At 55.3% G+C, this 19,326-nt stretch overlaps 1 protein-coding gene across 1 annotated transcript in view; it reads right to left on the bottom strand.

Moving 5' to 3' along the window:
- The window catches only part of CDH22 (cadherin 22), a 119,001-nt gene that overhangs the window by 24,019 nt on the left and 75,656 nt on the right, over positions 1 to 19,326 (bottom strand). Inside the window, exons 5-7 of the mRNA XM_032838589.1 lie at positions 13,026 to 13,193; positions 9,203 to 9,396; positions 6,424 to 6,677 (exon numbers count right to left, since the gene is read on the bottom strand). Coding sequence (XP_032694480.1) covers positions 6,424 to 6,677; positions 9,203 to 9,396; positions 13,026 to 13,193 — 616 coding nt within the window. The remainder of the gene's footprint in view (positions 1 to 6,423; positions 6,678 to 9,202; positions 9,397 to 13,025; positions 13,194 to 19,326) is intronic.

The raw sequence follows: 19,326 nt of genomic DNA, 5'->3' as shown, positions 1-19,326 counted from the left end.
AAATAGGGGGGTGGCGGGGCGAGGCTTAGGGACCTCACGTGTAGGTGCAGGAGTTGTGTGTCTGGTCGGTGTTGTGGGTGGAAAGTGTGTGTGTGTGTGTGTCCTGAATATGTGAGTGGTGTGCGTGCCTGTGTGTGTGCCTGTGTGTGTGTGTGTGAGATACTGCTTTGCTGTTGGAAAAGCTGAGGCTCGAGAGGGAGCTGCTTAGCCCTGGGTGTGGATCCAAGTCCTGTCCCCGACAAGTCACTTCAATCTTTGAACTTTAATTTTGAGCAAAATGGAGATGATAATCCTACCTTGCAAGTTGCTGGGAGGATTAAATGCCTGGCAGGGGGATAAGGTGCCTAGCTGAGCTCCAGGAAAATTACTCCAGGAGAGACAAGGATTGTTATTCTAATTATTATTCAGAATGTCTGGTTAGGGGGACACAGGAGTCCCCCCAGCAGGTGTGTGGTCCGTGTGCCCGGGTTGGGGGGGGTGGGGACTGGGAGGCCATATGTAGGGAAAGTGGACCTCAGAGTATCTCCAGCATGCTGGGAAGGGTGGGGGGCAGCTGTGGGTCTAGAATGTCCCGATCCTCATTCAGTCAGCGGGACCAGATGGCAGGAAGGGGAACCGGAGCAGGTGTGGGTGGAGGAGGGCAGAGAGAGAGTGTGGATGGGTGTCAGCTAGTACGTGGTACATGTGTGTACATGTCTGTGCACACTTGTAAGGGAGGCCCTGGAATGGTGGTCTGGAGTGCAGATCAGGTGTCCATCTGCCTAGGTTTGAAACCTAGCTGTGTGGCCTCGGGTAAATCACTTGACCTCTCTGTTCTTTGGTTTCCTCCTCTTAAAAATGGAGACAATAACAATGTCTACCTTACTGAACAGCTGTGAGGGCTGGACAAGTAGATATCAGGGGAATACTTCTAGCAGTGCTGGGAGCCTGCCACATGCTCCTGTGTTTTTTGCCAGACAAGACTTCATGCCAGGCCTGTAGGAGGCCTTTCCGTACATGAGCTCCTCCCATCTTCACAGGCACTGTTATAACCCCCATTTCACAGATGAGGAAACTGGGCTAAAAGAAGCAAGGGTCCTTGCTCTGGGTCAAAAGGGCTGGTTAGTGGACACCCATGTCTGTGCGGGGTCTTGTCTACGGGCACACCTGCAGATACTCGCACACACTCCAAGGGCACAAAGTGCTGCCATTGTCAAAGTCAGGGTGGGGGTTGTGGGGAGGGTCCTGCTTCCTGGCCTGGGCGTGCACTATGTGGTTTCTGTCCGAGCAAATCTGTGCATAGAGTGTGCACGCAGGCATGACAGAGCCGGGAGGCAGCAGGCTCCTATGTGTGCCACCCTCCCAGGCTCCCCGGTGGGGGGGGCTCATATGTGCCTCGAAGGCTGGATGATGCAGCCCCCACCTGAGCTACTAGAGGGAGAGTCTCTTCAGATGCAGAAGGGGCTCCCCGTCCCCCCAGTCCTCCCACCGGGGATTCCTCTCTGCTGACTCTACCCCATCTGTGATTCTTTCTCAAGTACTGCCCCCACCCCAACCTTAAGACACATATCAAAGCCCAAACACGATGCCTGGGAATTTGTATGTGATGAGTACAGGCTGCAGATTGAAGGGTAGAAACGGGTGTCCAGGCCACAAAGAACACAAAGGCACTGAGCGCAGATCCTAGTAGAACACAGTAGACATTTAATACCTAATTTTGGGGGGCGCCTGGGTGGCTCAGTGGGTTAAAGCCTCTACCTTCAGCTCAGGTCATGATCTCAGGGTCCTGGGATTGAGCCCCACATTGGGCTCTCTGCTCAGCAGGGAGCCTGCTTCCCCCTCTCTCTCTGCCTGCCTCTCTGCCTACTCGTGAGCTCTGTCAAATAAAAAAAAAAAAAATAAATAAAAAATAAATAAATAAATAAAATTTTAAGAATACCTAATTTTTGAATAAATGAATGAGGCAGGTACTATCATGATGCCCATTATAGAGATGGGAAAACAGAGGCTTATTGTAGGTCCAGTGATCTTCCCATAGTTCTACAACTGAGCTGGGATTCCGACCCAGGTCTTCTTTGATTCCAGAACCCCCATACTTTCTGATGCACCCCACTGTGGAGTGCTGGCAGGAAATGAGGGTTTGTTCCCTCTGGTCCAGTGTGGGCTTTGCTGGTTTTGATGTTTGAAGAAGGCTCACCAGGGTGTAGGGAGGACTATGCTGGGCTGATCAAGGGCCTGACTCTCTGCAAGGCTGCCTAACCCTGAGATGGGCCTGTCTGAGCCCCTCTGAGCACTCTCCTCCCTCCCTCCAAAGCTTCCAAGGTTTCCCTTTGAAGCATGGAGTCCTGCTTCTCCACCTGACATTCAGCGTCTTTCCCAGGCTGGCCCAAGTGCCCCTCTGACCTCATCTCTGCCCACCTTGACATGAGCTCACCCAGCTGATCACGCTGCTGCTGAACTTAACCTCCCGGATCTGCGACTCTCTTCCTGCTTCCGGGCCCTCACCCTCACTCCAACCAGGAACATCGTCTCCCTGTGCCAACCTCACCTCTCCAGCCTTGCTCAGGGGCGACCTGGGGAAGCCTGGGCTTGTTCCTGTGCCCTGAGCACTCGCCCTCCATGGAGCTCTGCAGTCCTCAAGCCCTGGCCCTCAGCCCAAGACCACTCAAACTTAGATCTGTTACTAGAGGCCTTCACATGGGGACCTAGCCTTTGTGTTGGCCTATGTCTGATTCATCTCTGTGCCTTATGCACCAGGGAGGACACCTAACCACAGAGAGGGTAAGAAGCTGGGGTAAAATTCCAGGAGGCTGAACTCAGGAAGCAGATAATCATGGGTTAAATCACTCCTGCCCCCCTTCAAGCTGAATGATACTGGGAGAGTCACTTCTCCTCTCTGAGCCTCAATTTCTTCATCTGTAAACTGTGTATATTACCCCCTGAGGGGGAAAGGCAACAAGATGAGGTACTTTCCACTCTCCCCAGTGCAGGAACTCAGAAAAACCACTCTGTATATCTGCATCTCTGTGTTCTGCAGGTGCCCAGGTAAAATCTCCCAGGATACCACTTACTGTCTTCATCTCCAGGAACACGCCAAGCTGCCTCTGCCCCAGGACCTTTGCACTTGCTGTTCCCTCCACCTGGAATGCTCTTCCTCACATCTTTGCAGGCTGGCTCTCACTTTATCATTCTGATCTCAGCTCACCTGCCAACTCCTGGACTGCTCCATCCACAGTAGCCCCTGTTGTCACAATCCTCCTTATCATATGGCCCTGTTTAACTCCTTCATGGCTCTTATCAGCAATTATTTCCTGACTGGTATCAACAAATGTTTTACGACTCGATGACTATCTACCCCTGGGAGAAGGCAAACTCTCTGTGGGCAGGGACAAGGTCTTATTACCACTGGTTCCCCCTTGACTCAATGTGTAGGCACTGACTGAGTCCAAGACCCTGAGGACTAAGGAGCTGAGGAGGCCATCTGGGCTCTGGGTACCACATGTACCCTGGGAGGTGCCCTTCAGTCTCTCAGTGGCCCCTCACTGGCCTCCTGTTTCCATGTCTGTCCCTTGCAGAGAGGGCGCTTATCCCCAGCTCTGCCCTCCGCTGAGTCATCGCCTGCGTCCCTGGGCCTGGCTCAGCACACCGAGGAGGAGTTGGGTAAATGTTTGTGGTTTTAAATTGGAGCTGTCTCAGGCTCCTCACTGCCTCCCCGTCTGAGGAGCCCCAGGGAAGGGGCCGGCAAAGAGAGATGAAAGAAGGTGAGAAGCTGGTTTCAAAGTTGGCCCTTTCAGTGCAGATAAAAGCTGGAGGGAAGGGAAACCAGCGGAGAGAGGAGGGAGAAGACTGAGAGGGGGTGTGAGAGCGACAGTGCAGGGGAGGGGAGTGCACACAGGAGCACTAACCTGGGAGGCGAGGACTCAGCTCCTACTCTTGGCTCTCAACTCCCCGGGGCGGAGCCCAGGAATGCCTCCTCCCCTCCCTGGGCCTCGGTTTCCTCACACACATGGGTGATAATCCCTTCCTGGAGGGAGAGAGGTTCGTGGCCTAGCCAGAGGCTAGGGGATTGCCGACAGACCGACGGACAGTCTGAGTGGAAGGGCAGCAGAGGAGCTCAGAGGAAGCAGGATGGTTTTGGCAGTGAGGAAGGCAGAGGCAACCCCGGTCCTCTGGCCCTCTGGCCTGAGTCTGAGCTCCTTAGCCTGCCCTTAAGGCCTGCCAGACCTCACTTTCGCTGCCTCATCTCCCTCAGTCCACTGTAGCCATCATGATCTACTCTCCTCTGGCACATCTACCTCTGCCTCCATATGTCCGCACAAGCTGTTCCTCTGCCTAGAATGCCCTTCACCCCGTATTTACACCTGACCATACACCTGACCATACCAGCTCAGTTCATTTCCTGCCTCCTCCAGGAAGTCTTTTAAGACCCCTGAGGGTATTTCCCAATCTGGGAGCCCACAGGCAGTTAGGCAGGATGGCATCTCTCTGTCGTCACCCAGGGCTGCCATGTAGGATGGCATAGGCTGTGCACTGCACAACCCAGAGAACCATTCACATAGATGATGAGGGGAATGTTTCCCATCTGGAACCATGTAATGCAGAGATCCTCAAATTAGCTTCCCCTCTCCCTCTCTTCAATGCTCCACACAGAGACTGGCAAATAGCTGGTTCAGGGATTACTGATTCTGTACAGGGGTTTCAGGGAGGAAGCAGGGAGCTCGGGAATCTCCTTCTGGTCTGTCTAAAAACGGCCCTCCCCCAATCCCTGGCCTCCTCTGGATTATTTCTGCTACAACCGTTCTTCCGGTCTCTTCTACTTGACCTCCTTCCAACTTGAGCCACAGTCAGAGACTTCTCAAACCCTTCCAGAAACACTGACAGAGCTGCAGCATCCCCTCCCCTCCACCCACCTGCCTCCCTCCCTGCTCGCCCCTGTCTCTCCCTATCTTTCCCTTTCTGGCTTTCTCAGCAAATCTCCTGTTTCTATATGGTCAGGCAGGTCCTCTGTCTCTTTTAGTTCCTCCCATGGTCTTCCCACCGGCTCCCCCCTCTATCTGACCTCCTCCTCTTACTGTGGGTCTCTCCCCAGGCTCCTGAGCCTCTGTCTCTCTCTTTTCTCAGTTTTTCTCTGCTTTTTATGTTTCATTCTCTCACCAGGGCAGTCAGCGAGTGTCCACTGAGTGCAGGCCTCGGGTCGGCCCTGAGGGTAGAGTGGTGAGCACGCAGAACTCCCTACCCTCACGGAGCTTATCTTGTAGCGGGAGAGACACACACGGAGCCAGAAAACTAGGTAGCATGTTAGACGATGAGGAAGGCTACTGAGGAGGGAGAAACATGCAGAAAGGGAATGTGAAGTGTTGGGGCTCTAGGTTGGGGTGGGGTTGAAATTTTAGGAAGAGTGGTCAGGAAAGGCATCCCTGAGAAGGTGACTCTTGAGCAAAGGCCTGGAGGAAGCGAGCGGACCTATAGTGGGGATATTAAGGGGGGGAATCGGCAGTTGCAAAGGCCCTGAGGTGGAGTGAGCCTGGTGCCCCTGCAGAGCAGTGAGGAGGCCAGGGTGGCGGAGCTGTGTGAACTAGGAAGGGGGGCCTTGGGAGGAACGGTCTGAAAGCCTACAGGGAGGCCAGATCTCACGGGTCTGGGGGGCATTGTGAGAGCTTGGTCTTTTATTCTGAGCCAGATGGGTGCCTCTGGGGGGCTCTGGGCAGAGGAAGGCCCAGAAATGATTTCCATTTCGACAGGATCAGTCTGGCCCAGAGGCAGTTCTAGATTAAAGAGGGGCAGGGCAGAAGCAGGGAGACCAGTGGGGGCGCTTTGGGGGAGTGCGCGATCTGGTCCGGATCTGGGTAAGAGAAAATGGGGGCGTGGCCCAGGGGATAGCAGCGCAGGGGCAGAAAGTGGTTGGATTCCGGATATGCAGCTAAAGCGTGGATGACGGATCCGCTGATGGGCTGGAGGGAGGTGTGAGACAGGAGGCAGGGTGTCTCCAACATTTTTGACTTCAAGGACTGGAAGGCTGGGGTCGTTGTTTTTGGTGGAGGGACCTGGAGCTCGGTTCTGAACGTGGTGAGTTTTGGGTGCCTGAGGGAGCCACGGGGAGCCGCTGAGACTGCAGGGTGGGCAAGAGAGTGGAATCGGGGGTCACAGGCTTGTGGATGGACAGGCCGTGGGCACCGAGGGAGTGAGCCACGGTGGACAGAGAGGAGGACCGGGGGCGAGCCGGGTTCACTCTGCGCTGTCTGCCAAACCTGGGTCTCCCTCCTTGACCCCAGTCCCCTGACTCTCTGTGATCATTCTCACATCTGATTCCTTTGTCTCTGAGCTGCATCTCTGCGTCCATATTCCCCTTCTCCGCCCCCCCGCCCCTCCCCCTCTGCCCGCAGTCCGTCCTCGGGCGGTGGCGGGAGAGCAGGCAGCAGGCGTGGCCCCGGGCGGGGGTCTCACCGGACGGGCCGGTTGGCGGCGTCGGGGTCCCGCGCCGTCACCACGCCGACCAGGGAGCCCACCTGCGCGTCCTCCTGCACCTCCAGGAGGCCGGAGGGCGGCCGGAACTCGGGGGGCTCGTCCACGTCGGTCACGGCCACGCGCACGATCGCCTGGTCGCGGAACGTGCCCAGGTCAGCGAAGCGGGGATCCACGAACTTGTTGAGGGCCTCCAGGACCACGGTGTGCACCGGCTGCGACTCAAAGTCCAGGCGCTGCGGGGAGGAAGCAGAAAGCTGGTGAGTGGGCCCCTCCCGCAGGCTCTGTGCCTAAAGAGAACGTCAGGGAGGTGGGCCCAGAGGGGGCGGGGCCGGCCCAAGGTCACGATGACTCAGCGTGGGGGTGTGTGTGGCACCGGGAGTAGTGGGCTGCACTAGGAAACCCGCTGTTGGGAGACCCAGACCAGCCCTTCCTGGTTGCAGGTGGATGAAGCCAGACTGCGGGGGACAGTCCTGCCAAGGGTCACACAGCCCATTAGGGTAAAGGACCCTGACATCTGACATCTGACTTCTCGCCCCGGAAGCACAATATGTTGGGGCATTTCATGAATTTATTAATTCACGGAACACTGAGTGTGTGCGCCAGTGCTTTAAACACATTAACTCATCTAACTTGACAACATCCCTAAGAGCCGCCTCCTGCATTGTGATTATCTCCTTTTGCACCAGAGGAACTCGAGGTCACTTAGCAGTTAGGCAGAGGCAGGATTCAAACCCAGCCAGTGCTGCTCCCAAGTCCTGGCCCTTAACCCCAGGCAAGGAAAGCCCACTGCTGCTGAGTCGACGTGTGTCTCTGGGCAATCAGTTTAGCCTCTCTGGGCCTCGGCTATGTGGGTGAAGGAGACATTTCCCAGGTCTGCAGGCGGCAGCAACGACTGTGAGTTGAACCTGTTAAGCCGGGCTGCCCGAGAGCTTTCCTTGGAAATCTGGCTAAACCCGTGCTGAGCCTTGCTTCTCATCAGGGAGTGCTCACGGGTGACCTTCTGATGAATGAGCTTCGAGGCTGTGTGTTGGCTCCGGCCTTCTAAAGACGACACCCAGGGACATAGCAGTGGTGGGGCTCAGGCGCCTCTGTTGCGTGGGGGGAACTATCTGGGTGGCAAGGGTGACCTTCCTGGAGACCTGCCCTGTGTCTAGAGACCCACGCTTTGCTCTCAGAACCTCCCGCCCCCACCTTCTCCAGCAGAAAATTCGGCCACCTCCTTCTTCCTTCCTCCGCCTTGTTGCCTGGGAAATCAGGATGCAGGGAGGCAGGCCAGAGCCGGGCATGAGTGAGCGATGGGCTCTGGAGCCGGGTCATCAATCAGGCGTGGGCTCTGCGCCTCCACCAAGACACCTCTGGCGCCTCTGCTGGAGCCGGGGTGTTGGGGGGTGGTGCCTGGGACGGGGGGAGGGGTTATGGGCAGCCTGGGGATTAAGAGCAAATGCAGAGGCTGGGCTTGGGGTCTGACTCTGCTGCCCTGGGATGCTGAGCCCCATCTGGGAAATGGGCTCATCTTCCAGAGGACAAATGGAACTCAGAAGACTGAAAGCCACATGATACTTAAAGGGGTGGATTCTGGAGCCAGACTGCCTGGGCTCGTAGACCTACTGTGTTCTGTGAGATGCATGCCCTTGGATGTGAATTGTTGAATTGCCATGGCCTCAATTTTCTCATCTATAAAATGGGCAATAATAGTACCTCAGAGGGTTGTGGTAGGGATTGATTAAGTTAATACATGACGAGCCGCTGAAGGGCGTCTGGTACCTCGGATACACTTTACTATACGTAATAGCTACTACATTTCAGTCTTCCGGGGAGCAGCTGAAGAAACTGGGAGTCTTTGCTCTTTGCAAACACTCCAGGCCAGGCAGAGAACAGGTCATGATGTGCTTCTTGAGTGAATGAAGGGCTGTAGAGCGAAGACGCTGCTGTGGGTCCCAGAAGGCAGGGCCCAGGCCGATGGGAACAGATTCTGCTCTGCTGATGGAGACAGGTCCTGGCTGAATGGGAGGAGAAATAGCCGGACAGTGGCAGGGAGTGGGCACCCCAGCCTGGAGGTGTACAAAGGCCGACCAGCATTTGCAGGCCAGCCCAGGGGACTGACCTCTCGTGGGAGAGCAAGGCTGGGGTGATGGTCTCAGAGGCCTGTGTGGCGCTGGGTTGCCAAGCCCACAACCAAATCCTGGAAGACGGATTTTTGCTTCTCATTTGATCTCCATCCCCTTCCCCTAAGGAGCCCCGAGTTTGTTCTTTTAGCTTTTGGTTCCTGGGCTAGTCAGTAGGGGAGGAGGGCTGTTGAACTCAGGAAGGAAAGAGCTTGGAGTCACCGGACTGGGGTTCAAATCCTGACTCTGCCCCTTACAGTATGATCTTGGGCAAGCCCTTTTCCCTCTCTGTACCTCTGTTTTCTCACTTGTAAAAATGGGCTTAAGGACTGATGTCTCTTCAGAGGGAAGCATGAGGATTAAAGGAAATGAGCATGAAGGGCATGAACTTGAAGGAGCTCAATGCAGTGATTCTGAGCACGGATCCAAATCTGGTTTGAATCCGGGCTCTCACAGCCAGCTGTGCCACTTATCTTCTTTGTGCCTCATTTTCTCATTTGTAAAATAAGACTGAGACCATCACTGTTTTCCCCAGGTTGGTCCTGGGTCCCCAGAGAGATCAGAGCTCTGTGGCAGCTCTAAGGCCTCCTTAACCCCACCACCCTGAGTCTGCACACCGCACCCCACCCCCCGACCTCCTGGGGAAGCCGCACCTTCTGCACTATGATGATGGCCTCCTGAGTGTCGCTGTCCGTGGTGACCTTGAACACTTGGCCACCGCTGCCGCTCTCTTCCTTGAGGTGGTAAGTCATATCTGTGTTCTCACCCACGTCTGAGTCCTCAGCTTTCACTCGTCCCACAGCTGTGCCGATGGGGGCTGACTCCTGAATGCTGAACTGGTACATCTCTGTAGGGGATACAGCTTGTGAACAGAGATGGGGGGCAGCCCCTACCCCCAACTTCCACCACCTTTAGGGGAGACGAGGGGGGGCCCAGATGGGCTCCTGGGAGGGCAGTGTCTGGAAGGGGCTCCCAAGGGGGCAGTGCCAAGAGGAGGGTCCTAATTCTGACCCTGGGCTGATTTGCCTGGATTTGATAGGAAAAATGCCTGCAATGTTTGGGGCTTCGGTTTCCCCGCGTGCCCAGGAGGGGTGCGGAGGAGCAAAGTGATCAAGGCTCAGGCCCTGGAGTCAGTCCTTGCTGTGTAATCGTGAGCCTTGGTTTTCTCATCTGTAGAACGGGAATAGTGCCTTCCTAGCGGCACCATCATTATCCCAGTTAACTTAGACGAAGAGGCGTGGGAAGTGCTTAGTACAGTGCCTAGCTCATAGTAGCTACTCAATAAATGGAACAAATTATGGTAAAAGAGTGGGGCTTCGCATCGATTTCCTGCTGCTATTGATGTTAGTGACGTTGATCTCTTCCTTCCCATGTATTTATTAAGCATCTATGGTGTTCCAGGTGCAGTTTGGGCACCGGGGTCATAGTAACAAGCAGAACAGACCCAAATCCCAGTTCTCACAGGGCTTTCCTCTTACCAGGCAGAGAAAGACACAAACAATCACATCAGTAAAATATGTGGTGTATCAAATGGTGATAGGTACTTTGGAGGAAAATAAAGTAAGGGAAAGGGCCTGGGGAAAGCCAATGAGGGCGTGTGTGCAGTTTTAGATTGGGTAATTAAGGATGACATTTTTGCAAAAGCCTGAAGGAGGTGAGAGAGTAAGCCAAGCAGATTTGTGGGAAAGAGCATTCCAGGCAGAAGCGACAGCAGGTGCAAAGGCTCTGGGGTGGGTGCAATGCCCAGTATGTTTGAAGAATGGCAAGACTTCCACTGTGGCTAGAGAGGAGAAGCAGAGCAGAAATGCGAGGGAATGAGGTCCGATGGGACACAGACAGTACCCGCCTCTCCCAGAGCTGAGGTCGAGATGAGGGTGATTTGCTCTGTGAGGGGCCTGTGCAGGTGACGCAGGGCCTGTGGAGCTCAGGATGTGCCTCTTGCATTCCCCAAGGTCTGGATACCCCTTCTGTGGAGCGGTGGCCTCTGAATCATTCTCACACGGCAGCCAGAGCGGCTCTTTCCAAATCACGTGGACTGTGCCACTTCCCGACTGGACTCCCTTCCATAGCTCCCCGCTGCTCTGCGATGGAGCCCTCCAGCCTTCTGGCCTGCTCTTCAGGATGCTTGCTGCCTGGTCTCTGCTGACGTCCGCAGCCTCAGCCTCCCTCTCCCTGACCCCAGCCTGCCTAAGGTCCTTATAATTCCTCATCTCTAGGCATTCTCTCTCTTTATTCTCCTTTCTGCTGTGCCCTCCCCAATTCCTACCCTTCCTTTAGTCTCACAGAACGTTCCCTCCACCAGGGAGCCTTCTCAGACTGACCTCCAGGCTCCGGTCTTGTGCTCCAGGGCCACCAAGCTTATCCCATTGTTAAGGATTCCTGCCTTTCCCTATCAGTTTCTGCTTCTTCTGTCCCTGCTCTCTCCTGTCTCCTCTGTCCCTGGTGTGAGCTCCTGGAAGGCAGGAACCACATCTCTTATTCATCAGGCATTCTCCAAGCTTGGCAGAACACCAGACTGTCGCATAAATGAAATGTGTGAGTGACTAGGGAGTGAATGAATACAAAGGACCATAGGTCTACGCTCACTGGGTTAACACAGATTAAAGAGTCTGACAATAGCAAGTGTTGGTGAGGATGGGCTACAATGGACACGTGCATTTTTTTCCATGGGGGGCGCACAGCTGGGCTTTTGTTTAGTAAAGCTGAAGCTGAGTATATCCCACGAGCCGGCCATCCTGTTCCAGTGTGTATATACACCGGAGATATGCGTGCAAACCAGCACTTGGAGACGTTTGCAAGGTGCAGCAACGTTCAGAGCAGTGTCCTTCATCATAGCTTCAAACCGGAAACAAACCAACCGTTTATCAACACAGAACAGATAAACGATGGACACCGTGCAGCCATGAAGATGAACGCATTACGCAACGAGCAACAACCTATGATTTCATGAACATAATTTTAAGAGGAAAAAAAAAAAGCAAGACACAAAGAGGTTATATGGTATGAGTCTGCTCATCTAAGGTTAAACAACCAGGTGAAATTAAGCTATAGGGCTCGGTGATGCGGATGCAGGTAAACTGACTCTAAGGCAAGGAGGCGGCGGTCACAATAGCGGATCATGGTTAACCCTGGAAGAGGGGGTGTGGGGGACAGTTGCGCTCAGGAAAGGCACGTGGAGGCTGCTGGGGTCCAGGAGTGTGGTCTCCAGGAGGGTTCGCTTTATAATTAGTTGTCAAACTGGACATTTTTACTCTCCAGCCTTCTGCTGGCGTGCGTATTTCACAATAAAGAAGTGTTAAAGATAAAGAGGGAACGAATCAATGAAGGAACAAACAAGAATCTTCCCGGGGCCAGGGTCCCTCTTCTCTGCTTTGCCCCACTGCTTCCCCCTCAGAGCCGGCACAGAGCCTCACACAACTGGACAGAAGCCCAGGTGGGCCCCACCCCTCTACGCGGTGCCCCAAAGCTCCCCACTCCACGTGCAAGTAGGGGCCGGCTCTGCCCCCGGCTGCCTGGCAACTCAGAGCTGGCTGGCGTTTCCGCCCACCCCGCCCAGAGCCCGGGCTGAGGCGCTAGGCCCCGATGATGGTGCGCTCTCAGCTAAGGGATTGGATTCCCTTATCTCTCGGGGGTCAGTCCCCTGTGGCGGGCCTAATGTGAGAGCAGCAGACCTCGAGTAATGACTCCCCGATAGGGATCAGCCCGGCTCCCTGCGGCATTTAGTCTCTGCCAGCTTTGGCGGCTTCCCGGCTTCCCGGCGCGGCTCTGGGCCCAAGGCTGGACAGAGGGGCTGGTTGACCGGGAGGTGGGGGACTCAGCCAGAGAACCAGCCCCAGTCCCCTGTTGTTCCAGGAGAGGCAGAGAGTGGAAAGACCTCCTAATTCAGAAGCACAGCACCCTGCCTTCCAGGCTAATCCGGGGTGGGGGGGCAAACCTGTCACTCCAGCCCCCACCCCCACCCAGCTTCTCCGTGCAGCATGGGCGGGCCTTGGCCTGGGTCTGGCCACAGCCTCTGTCTACATCCCTGTGTCTCCCCCCCAACCCCTTGCCCAGCCCCCAGCCCTTCCCTTTGCAAGCTTGGGTCAGGGGCAGGTCACATAGACTAAGCAGGAGTAGGGTGTGTGCGGGCCCAGTGAGGGGCTGGAGGAGGTGGGACAACCGGGGGCTCCCCCGTGGCAGGAAGCAAGGTGAGGGTGGTTGGTAACCGTGTTACTTAGCTGTGTGGAAAACCAGACAACTTTGAGGACTTCCTCTGCAAGAAGCATGATAGGAGGGGCACTGGAGGGAAATGGGTGACTTGGGTGGATAGACAGATTCAAATCCCTCTTCGGTGGACACCTAAAGGGAAGCATGAGCTTGGTGGGCGGCTGGAAGGATGAACAGACGCCCACGGTACCCTCGCCATGGAAGCCCGATGCAAGGGGAGCTGGGGGTCTACCAGATGCATCCCTTGCCTTCTGGGAAGGCCCCACTTACTCTGAGGGAAACGGGGTGGGTTGTCATTGACATCAGTGACCACGATGGTGACGGTCGTGGAGCCAGAGAGGCCGCCCAGCTGGCCCGCCATGTCTGTGGCCTGGATGACCACTTCGTAGCGCTCCTGGCTCTCGCGGTCAAGGTCGGGCACAGCCGTCCGGATCACACCTGTGGGTGAGTGAGAGTGAGGCCAGGGATCTCCCCTCGAGGCTGCCAGCAGACACATGGACCACTCCGCAAGCAGAGGCGGGCCTCAGGCAAGTTCAGGAGGGGAATGTCAAAGACATGGGTGTGGGGACGATGCGGATGCAGGCTCAGCAGCCCCATGCACGCGATGCACGCTCACGCACGCTGACGCACACTCATGCACGCTGGCGCACACTCATACCTGCTCAGAGAGATCCGCTCTTTCCTCTCTCTGTCAGTGGCTCTCAGCAGAGCCAGGCATGGAGCAGCATCTTGGCTTTGAGTGTTAACATGGTGAACGAGATGCACACCCACACTCATGCACACTCACTCTGGTGTCACACTCACCTATATGCATACTCTAGGTATGGCTTGCACACTTATATAGTACATACATAAGAACACACATGAACTCACACACGTGCACGCTCACAGCTGAGTGCACACTTATTTTCACACTCCCTTCTCCATGTTGGAGTCGGCCCCCAGCCCTTGGGGTCCCGGGGCCCTGGCCCAGCCCTAGATTCTCTGTCCAGGCACTAGCTAATCACTGATCAGACAGGCCTTCAAGCTGTTGATGCAAGAGGGGCAGGGGCAGCAGGAACGTGGCGGGGGGGGTGACCGCAAGATTAATTCTGCCGAGTGGAAGGCCGAGCTTCTTGTCTCCCTGCCAGTGGGAGACCGAGGTGGAGAGGAGAGTCGATGAGGCATTCAGAGCCTCCCCCGCTACTCACTCCAACCTGCCGAGTACCAGGTGGTGACAGGTGGTGCCCGGGGCCAGCACGCCAGGTGGAGTCATGCACCAGCAGCCCCATGATGCGCCCCATAAAACCCAATCTCCAACTCCTGATGTCTCCAAACAGCCCCCAGACTCCAATAGAGGCGCTAGAATGAGGGGAGACGCTGCGGTGTGTGCGTGTATGTGTGTATCTGTATGTGTAGCTGGGGGGGCTGGAGGCAGGGCATCTAGGAAGTGGTCCTGCTTTTGTGGCATCACATGGAGATATGGAAAATGTGTAGTCTGTCTAATGAAGAGTCGCACAGACCCTCCATCGGTGGCCTCTGAGACCCCTCTACGGGCTCCCCGCTGACCCTTCCTTTCCTGAGGGTGACCTTCGCAAGGATGGAGGAGTCTTGGAAGCCCATGAACTTGGGATAAATCCCAGCTCTACCCTTTTTTTGGCCATGTGATCTTGAGCAAGTCCCTTCTTCTGAACCTCAGTTTCCTTCTCTGGAAAATGGGACAACTGCAGTGCCTCCATATAGAACAGGAACGATCAACCCCAGCACTATGGGAGTTTCAGGAGGAATAACGCTACCTGCCACCTGCCAGTAGCAGCGTGTTCCACACCAGTCTCGGTTCTGGGCACAACAGGCCCTCCTTGAGCTGCCCCAACACTGACTGTGAACGGGGCACCCTTCTGGCGATGGGGCTGGGCCCAGGCCTCTGCTGGTCTGTCAGCTGAGGCTTTGCAGCCCTGGAGTGGGGACAGAGAGCAAGGGAGACCTAAAGAGCCGGGAGAGAGAGAAGGAGAGAGGGGAGTGGTCAAGCCAGAGAGAAATGCGTACTCAGGAGGGGATGGTGAGAGAGAGGAACAGAGCTCCAGAGACGTGGAGACCCATGAACCGGGAGAGAAAAGAACTGAGAGAAAGAATCAAGGGGAGAAAGGAAGGCAGAGAACAATAGAGACTGAGTAAACAGCCCTTCTCACAGACAGCAGGGAGGCCCAGAGTCAGGAAAGAGGGAAGAAAGACGGTGGAGGGAGAAAAGGAGGGCAGACAGGCCCACTGACGGTGGAGCAGGCACCAGGCCAGAGATGGGGGCTCCCTGAGTGAACCAGTCAGAAGGGCTGGGAGGGAGCCAACCAGTGGAGCCCCTCCTGCATCCCTAAGCTTTGCACATGTCCTTGGCCTCCAGGACCTCACGGACTGTAGAGGCAGTGCTGGGATTTGGGGCCACCGTGCGTCTGTGAGCTTGTGCACCAGAAGCTGGTGAATGGGGCTTGGAGCCGGGTTCTGGCTGAGGTCCACCCCTGTGGGGGAGGAACCCTGCTCATGGGGCTGCCTCCTTGCTGTCACTGCCACTTCTAGCTCTGGAGGAAGTAGGGCCACCAACCTCTTTTCACCTGGCAACTAGCCATGAAGCCTTGTAGACGATCAGGGGCCACTGCTGGGAGACTAGGAGGTGGGTACCCGGGGGCCCTGCTGCCTCTGGACCCGGCCCTGGGATCACACCCAGTGACAGCCTGGGATGACGACAGCTCCCAATAGAGCACACCTGCGGTTAGGCACACTCTTGGGTCACCCCCTCTCATACTGATTCAGGCCTTGGTCCTGCAAACTTGCTTTGGCCAATGGGACATCAGCAAGCAGGACAAAAAGCAGAGGCTTGATAAGCCCTTGTGTGCTAGGGCCTGTCCTCTTGGAGCCTCGAGACCACTGTGCTGAGAAAAAGCCCCCAGGCGGATGGCCACACGGAGGGAGGGGCCCAGCCACACTGGCCGTCCTAGCAGACCTGCCAGCTGACTGTCGCCCCATGAGTGACCCTTGCAAAAAGAACTGTGCGGCCAACCCACGGGATTATGACAAGAAAAAACTGTTGCTGTGTTAAGTCGCCGTGTTCAGGGGCAGTTTGTCAAAGAGCAGTAGATATCTGATGGAGAAATCATGTTCTCTGGACTGTCCCTCTCCTGGGCTCGCTCATGCAGCCACATTTCCCTAGAGGCTCCTCTGGCCAGAGGCCCAGCGGGGCCTGGCTCATAGGTCTGGCAGGTGGTCCCGGCTGTGAGGGGGAGCATGTCCGGTCTTCAGCAGGCTGGGCGCGTTTCCTTAGATGGTGGTCTTGGGAGAGAAGAGTGAGGATTGCAAGGCCTCTTAAGGCCTAACCTGGGACTTGGCAGAACATAATTTCTGCTCCAGATTCAAGACTCCACTTCTCTCTCTTTAAGTAAGCTCCATGCCCAACATAAGGTTTGAACTCATGACATTGAGAGATAGAGTCCAATCTCTATCAACTCAGCCAGCCAGGCACCCATCTAGACTCCACCTCTTGATAGGAGCCATGGCAAAGTCACTTTACCTAGCGGGGTGGGAGGGATCAATGGCATCTTCTGTTATCTGCTACTTTCTGCTCCCCACTCCACCTCCTGATGCAGGGAGGAGCACCCTGGGGGCTGGTGCTTTTCTCTCGGCTCTGAGGTAAAATTCTCACATCGGCCCCTGCAATTGTTCTTGGAAGCTCTGGCCCTGCAAATCGTTTCATTCACTCACTTATCAGACGCTTACTGAGGAAGTACTGTGAGTAGGGGCATGGAGTCAGATTTGAGGCTGTGCAGAAAGGAGGGATTTGGGGGTCAGACTGACTGGTTTAGGTTCTTCTTTCCACCACGTACATGCTATCTGACCTTGGGCAAGTTCTTGAGTGCGTCTGAGCCTCCGTTTCCTATTCTATAAAATGGGGCTACCCAGTTGGAAGGCTTTTAAGGGAACTAAATGAGACAAGGTTTCCAGCGGCAGGTCTCACGTTCTGGGGATGCCATGATGCTCCCTCCCTCCCCAAGTCCTGGATCGGGTACCCAATCCTACTGGCCTTGTCCATCATCTTACCTAGAGGGTCTGGCATGTTGTAGGTGTTCAGTAAACACTTGGACTGCCTGACCTACTGCCACAGACCCTCTGTCTCCCCTCTCACAGGCTGGGTGTCATTTGTTTCTGGCTTCTCTGTTGGAACAAAAGCCCCGTGGGGGCAGAAACCAGATCTGGTTATTATCCTGACCCCAGGATCTGGGACTTAGAAGGTGCTCAGCAAAGGTTTGTTTCATTCATCCCAGGAAAACAGACATCTCTGGCCCAGTTGAGAATTCTCAGCAGATAACTTGGAGTCTCCGAGCGTGCCTTTCTAGTCTTGCGGGAGTGGAGGTGGGCGGGGGCTGAAAGTCAGAACCTGGCCAGGGCTCCCCGCAGCCTTGTCCTCACCCATCACCCTCAGTTCCAGCTGTTATCCTCGCCACCCCTGCTGTCCCTTCCAGATTCTGCAGAAGGGGCCCTGGAGCCCAAGTGATGCCTCATTAGCCCGCAAATGCCATCCCTGTCGCCCCTGTGGGGGGCTTGCTGGCAGGCCTGGCCTTTAAAACACACAAGTTAATTCCTCCTCTGGCACTCGGCCCCACGGAGCCCCGCCTCCTCCTCTCCCTCACACCTTCCTCTCAGGGCCCGTTCCGGCTCTGCTCCCTGCTATCTGCACAGCGAGAACAGACTGTACCTCGCAGCAGCTGCTAAATATAGACCCGCATCAGCGGAATATTCCTGGCTGGGGAAATGGAGCTGGGGCTGGGAATGGCACCAGGGCGGCTCCTGCAGTGGGGCTGAAGCCAAGGGGAGGAAAAATCTGGTCCTTCCTGGGAGGTGTCAGCAAAGACCCTCTCAGACTGAGAAAGTGAAGGACCCTAGGACAAGGACCTCATCTGCACTGCTTCACCTGCCTTGTCTGGTGCCCATTCTCTGGCCTGAGAACGGTTCCTGCCCTCCTGGGCTCTCTGAGGCCTCCCACGTGCCACCCTCTTCCTGCCTCCTTGCAGCGGGGGATGCTTTTTCTGAGAACCCGGCCGTCCTCTTCACTCGCTTGAAGTCTGGTCCCCCATCTGCTCACCCCTGCCATCTCCCAGACTCAGTCCTGGCCCCTCCCTTATTTCTGTCTCTTCCTCCCTTTCAGGAAGGGGAATCAACTCGAAGGGCCCCCTCCTCCGGCTGAATGAATGAAGGCATCAGTAGCAACAGGCAACAGCAGCCCCTTGGCTTGCCAGGAGGTACCAAGGATTGCGCCCGGCACTTTGTACCCTCGCTGTTCCCTTGGCCTGCGCCTTCCTTCTGGGATACCGAGGGGGCTTATACGCTCCCTTCACTCATGTCTCTGTCCAAGATCACCTCCCTAGAAAGGCCCGTCCTGATTTCTTCTTCGAGGTCTACCCCTTTATCCTGCTTTCTGTGTCTTCCTTGCACTTGTTGCTATGATGTTATGTTATACCTGGATAGGCTTATTTTCTGCATTTCTGTATTCCCTACTTGAATTAAAGCTCTGTGAGGGTAGGGATTTGCTTCCTGCCATATGCTTAGAGCCTAGAACAGAGCCAGGTACGTAGGAGGCACTGGCTGAAGAGTTGTTGAATGAAGGAAGGAACTCTCCTGTTGGATCCTCACAACAGTCACTTGTGATGGGAATTATTATCCTTCTTGTGCACGTGGGAAACCAAAGTTTAAGGAGCCCCTGCTATGAAGAGAGCTCCAGGCCCATATTTCAGACAGCCTGCTAGATGTTCCAGATGTTTCTTTCCTTCTCCTCTCTCCTCTTAAAGGCACTTCGGTTAAAATGGAATGAATTAGCTCTGCACCAGATCCCAGGGCACATTCACTAATTCTTTTGGTCCTAGTTTTCTTAATCGACACTCCTCCTTCTGTTTCTGTGGATGGTGCCCCTTCCCATCCCAGGCCCCAAAGTTGGGAACCCCCAGACTCTTCCCTCAGTCCAGTTCCCTACCCCCAAGGTTTGCCCTTGGTAGGACCTCACTGTCATCTCTCATTCTCCCTCCTCAGCATCTCAGCTAACCCTCGCCACCAATCCTGTGTCATCTCTGGCTCCCTAACTAGATGGAGCAGGTTCAGGAGTCTGGGTGGGGGTCGGGGAAGGGCGCAGGCCTTGGTGTTTGTCATTTGGGGCTCTCTGCTGGGCACCCTAGGCTACTGAGTCTCCCTGAACTCAATTCCTGTCTCTGAGCCATGCTAAAGAGAGCAGCCCGAGGGATCTTGTTAAAATGAAAACCCGAGCATGTCACTTCCTTGCCTAAAAGTCATCAATGAACCCAAAATGTTGGAGAGGAGGAGGGGAACAGGTGCCTTCCTATGTGGCTCTCGGGAGTGTAATCTGGTACATTTCGGCATTATCTATCCGGATTCCAAATGCATGTGCTCTTTGACCCAGCTTTTCCTCTTCCCGAAAATTATCCTGCAGATACACTCACACAAGCACAAAATGATATATGTATGAGGTTATTCACTGTAGCATTGCTTGTTGTAGCAAAAGATTGGAAACAGCGTAAATGTCCATCAATAGGGGACTGGT

Source organism: Lontra canadensis, unplaced genomic scaffold (genome assembly GCF_010015895.1).
Source record: "Lontra canadensis isolate GAN:19392208 unplaced genomic scaffold, GSC_riverotter_1.0 scaffold105, whole genome shotgun sequence".
Classification (NCBI taxonomy): domain Eukaryota; kingdom Metazoa; phylum Chordata; class Mammalia; order Carnivora; family Mustelidae; genus Lontra; species Lontra canadensis.
The sequence above is the reverse complement of the archived record's forward strand: the minus strand, read 5'-3'. Positions and strand labels throughout refer to the sequence as shown.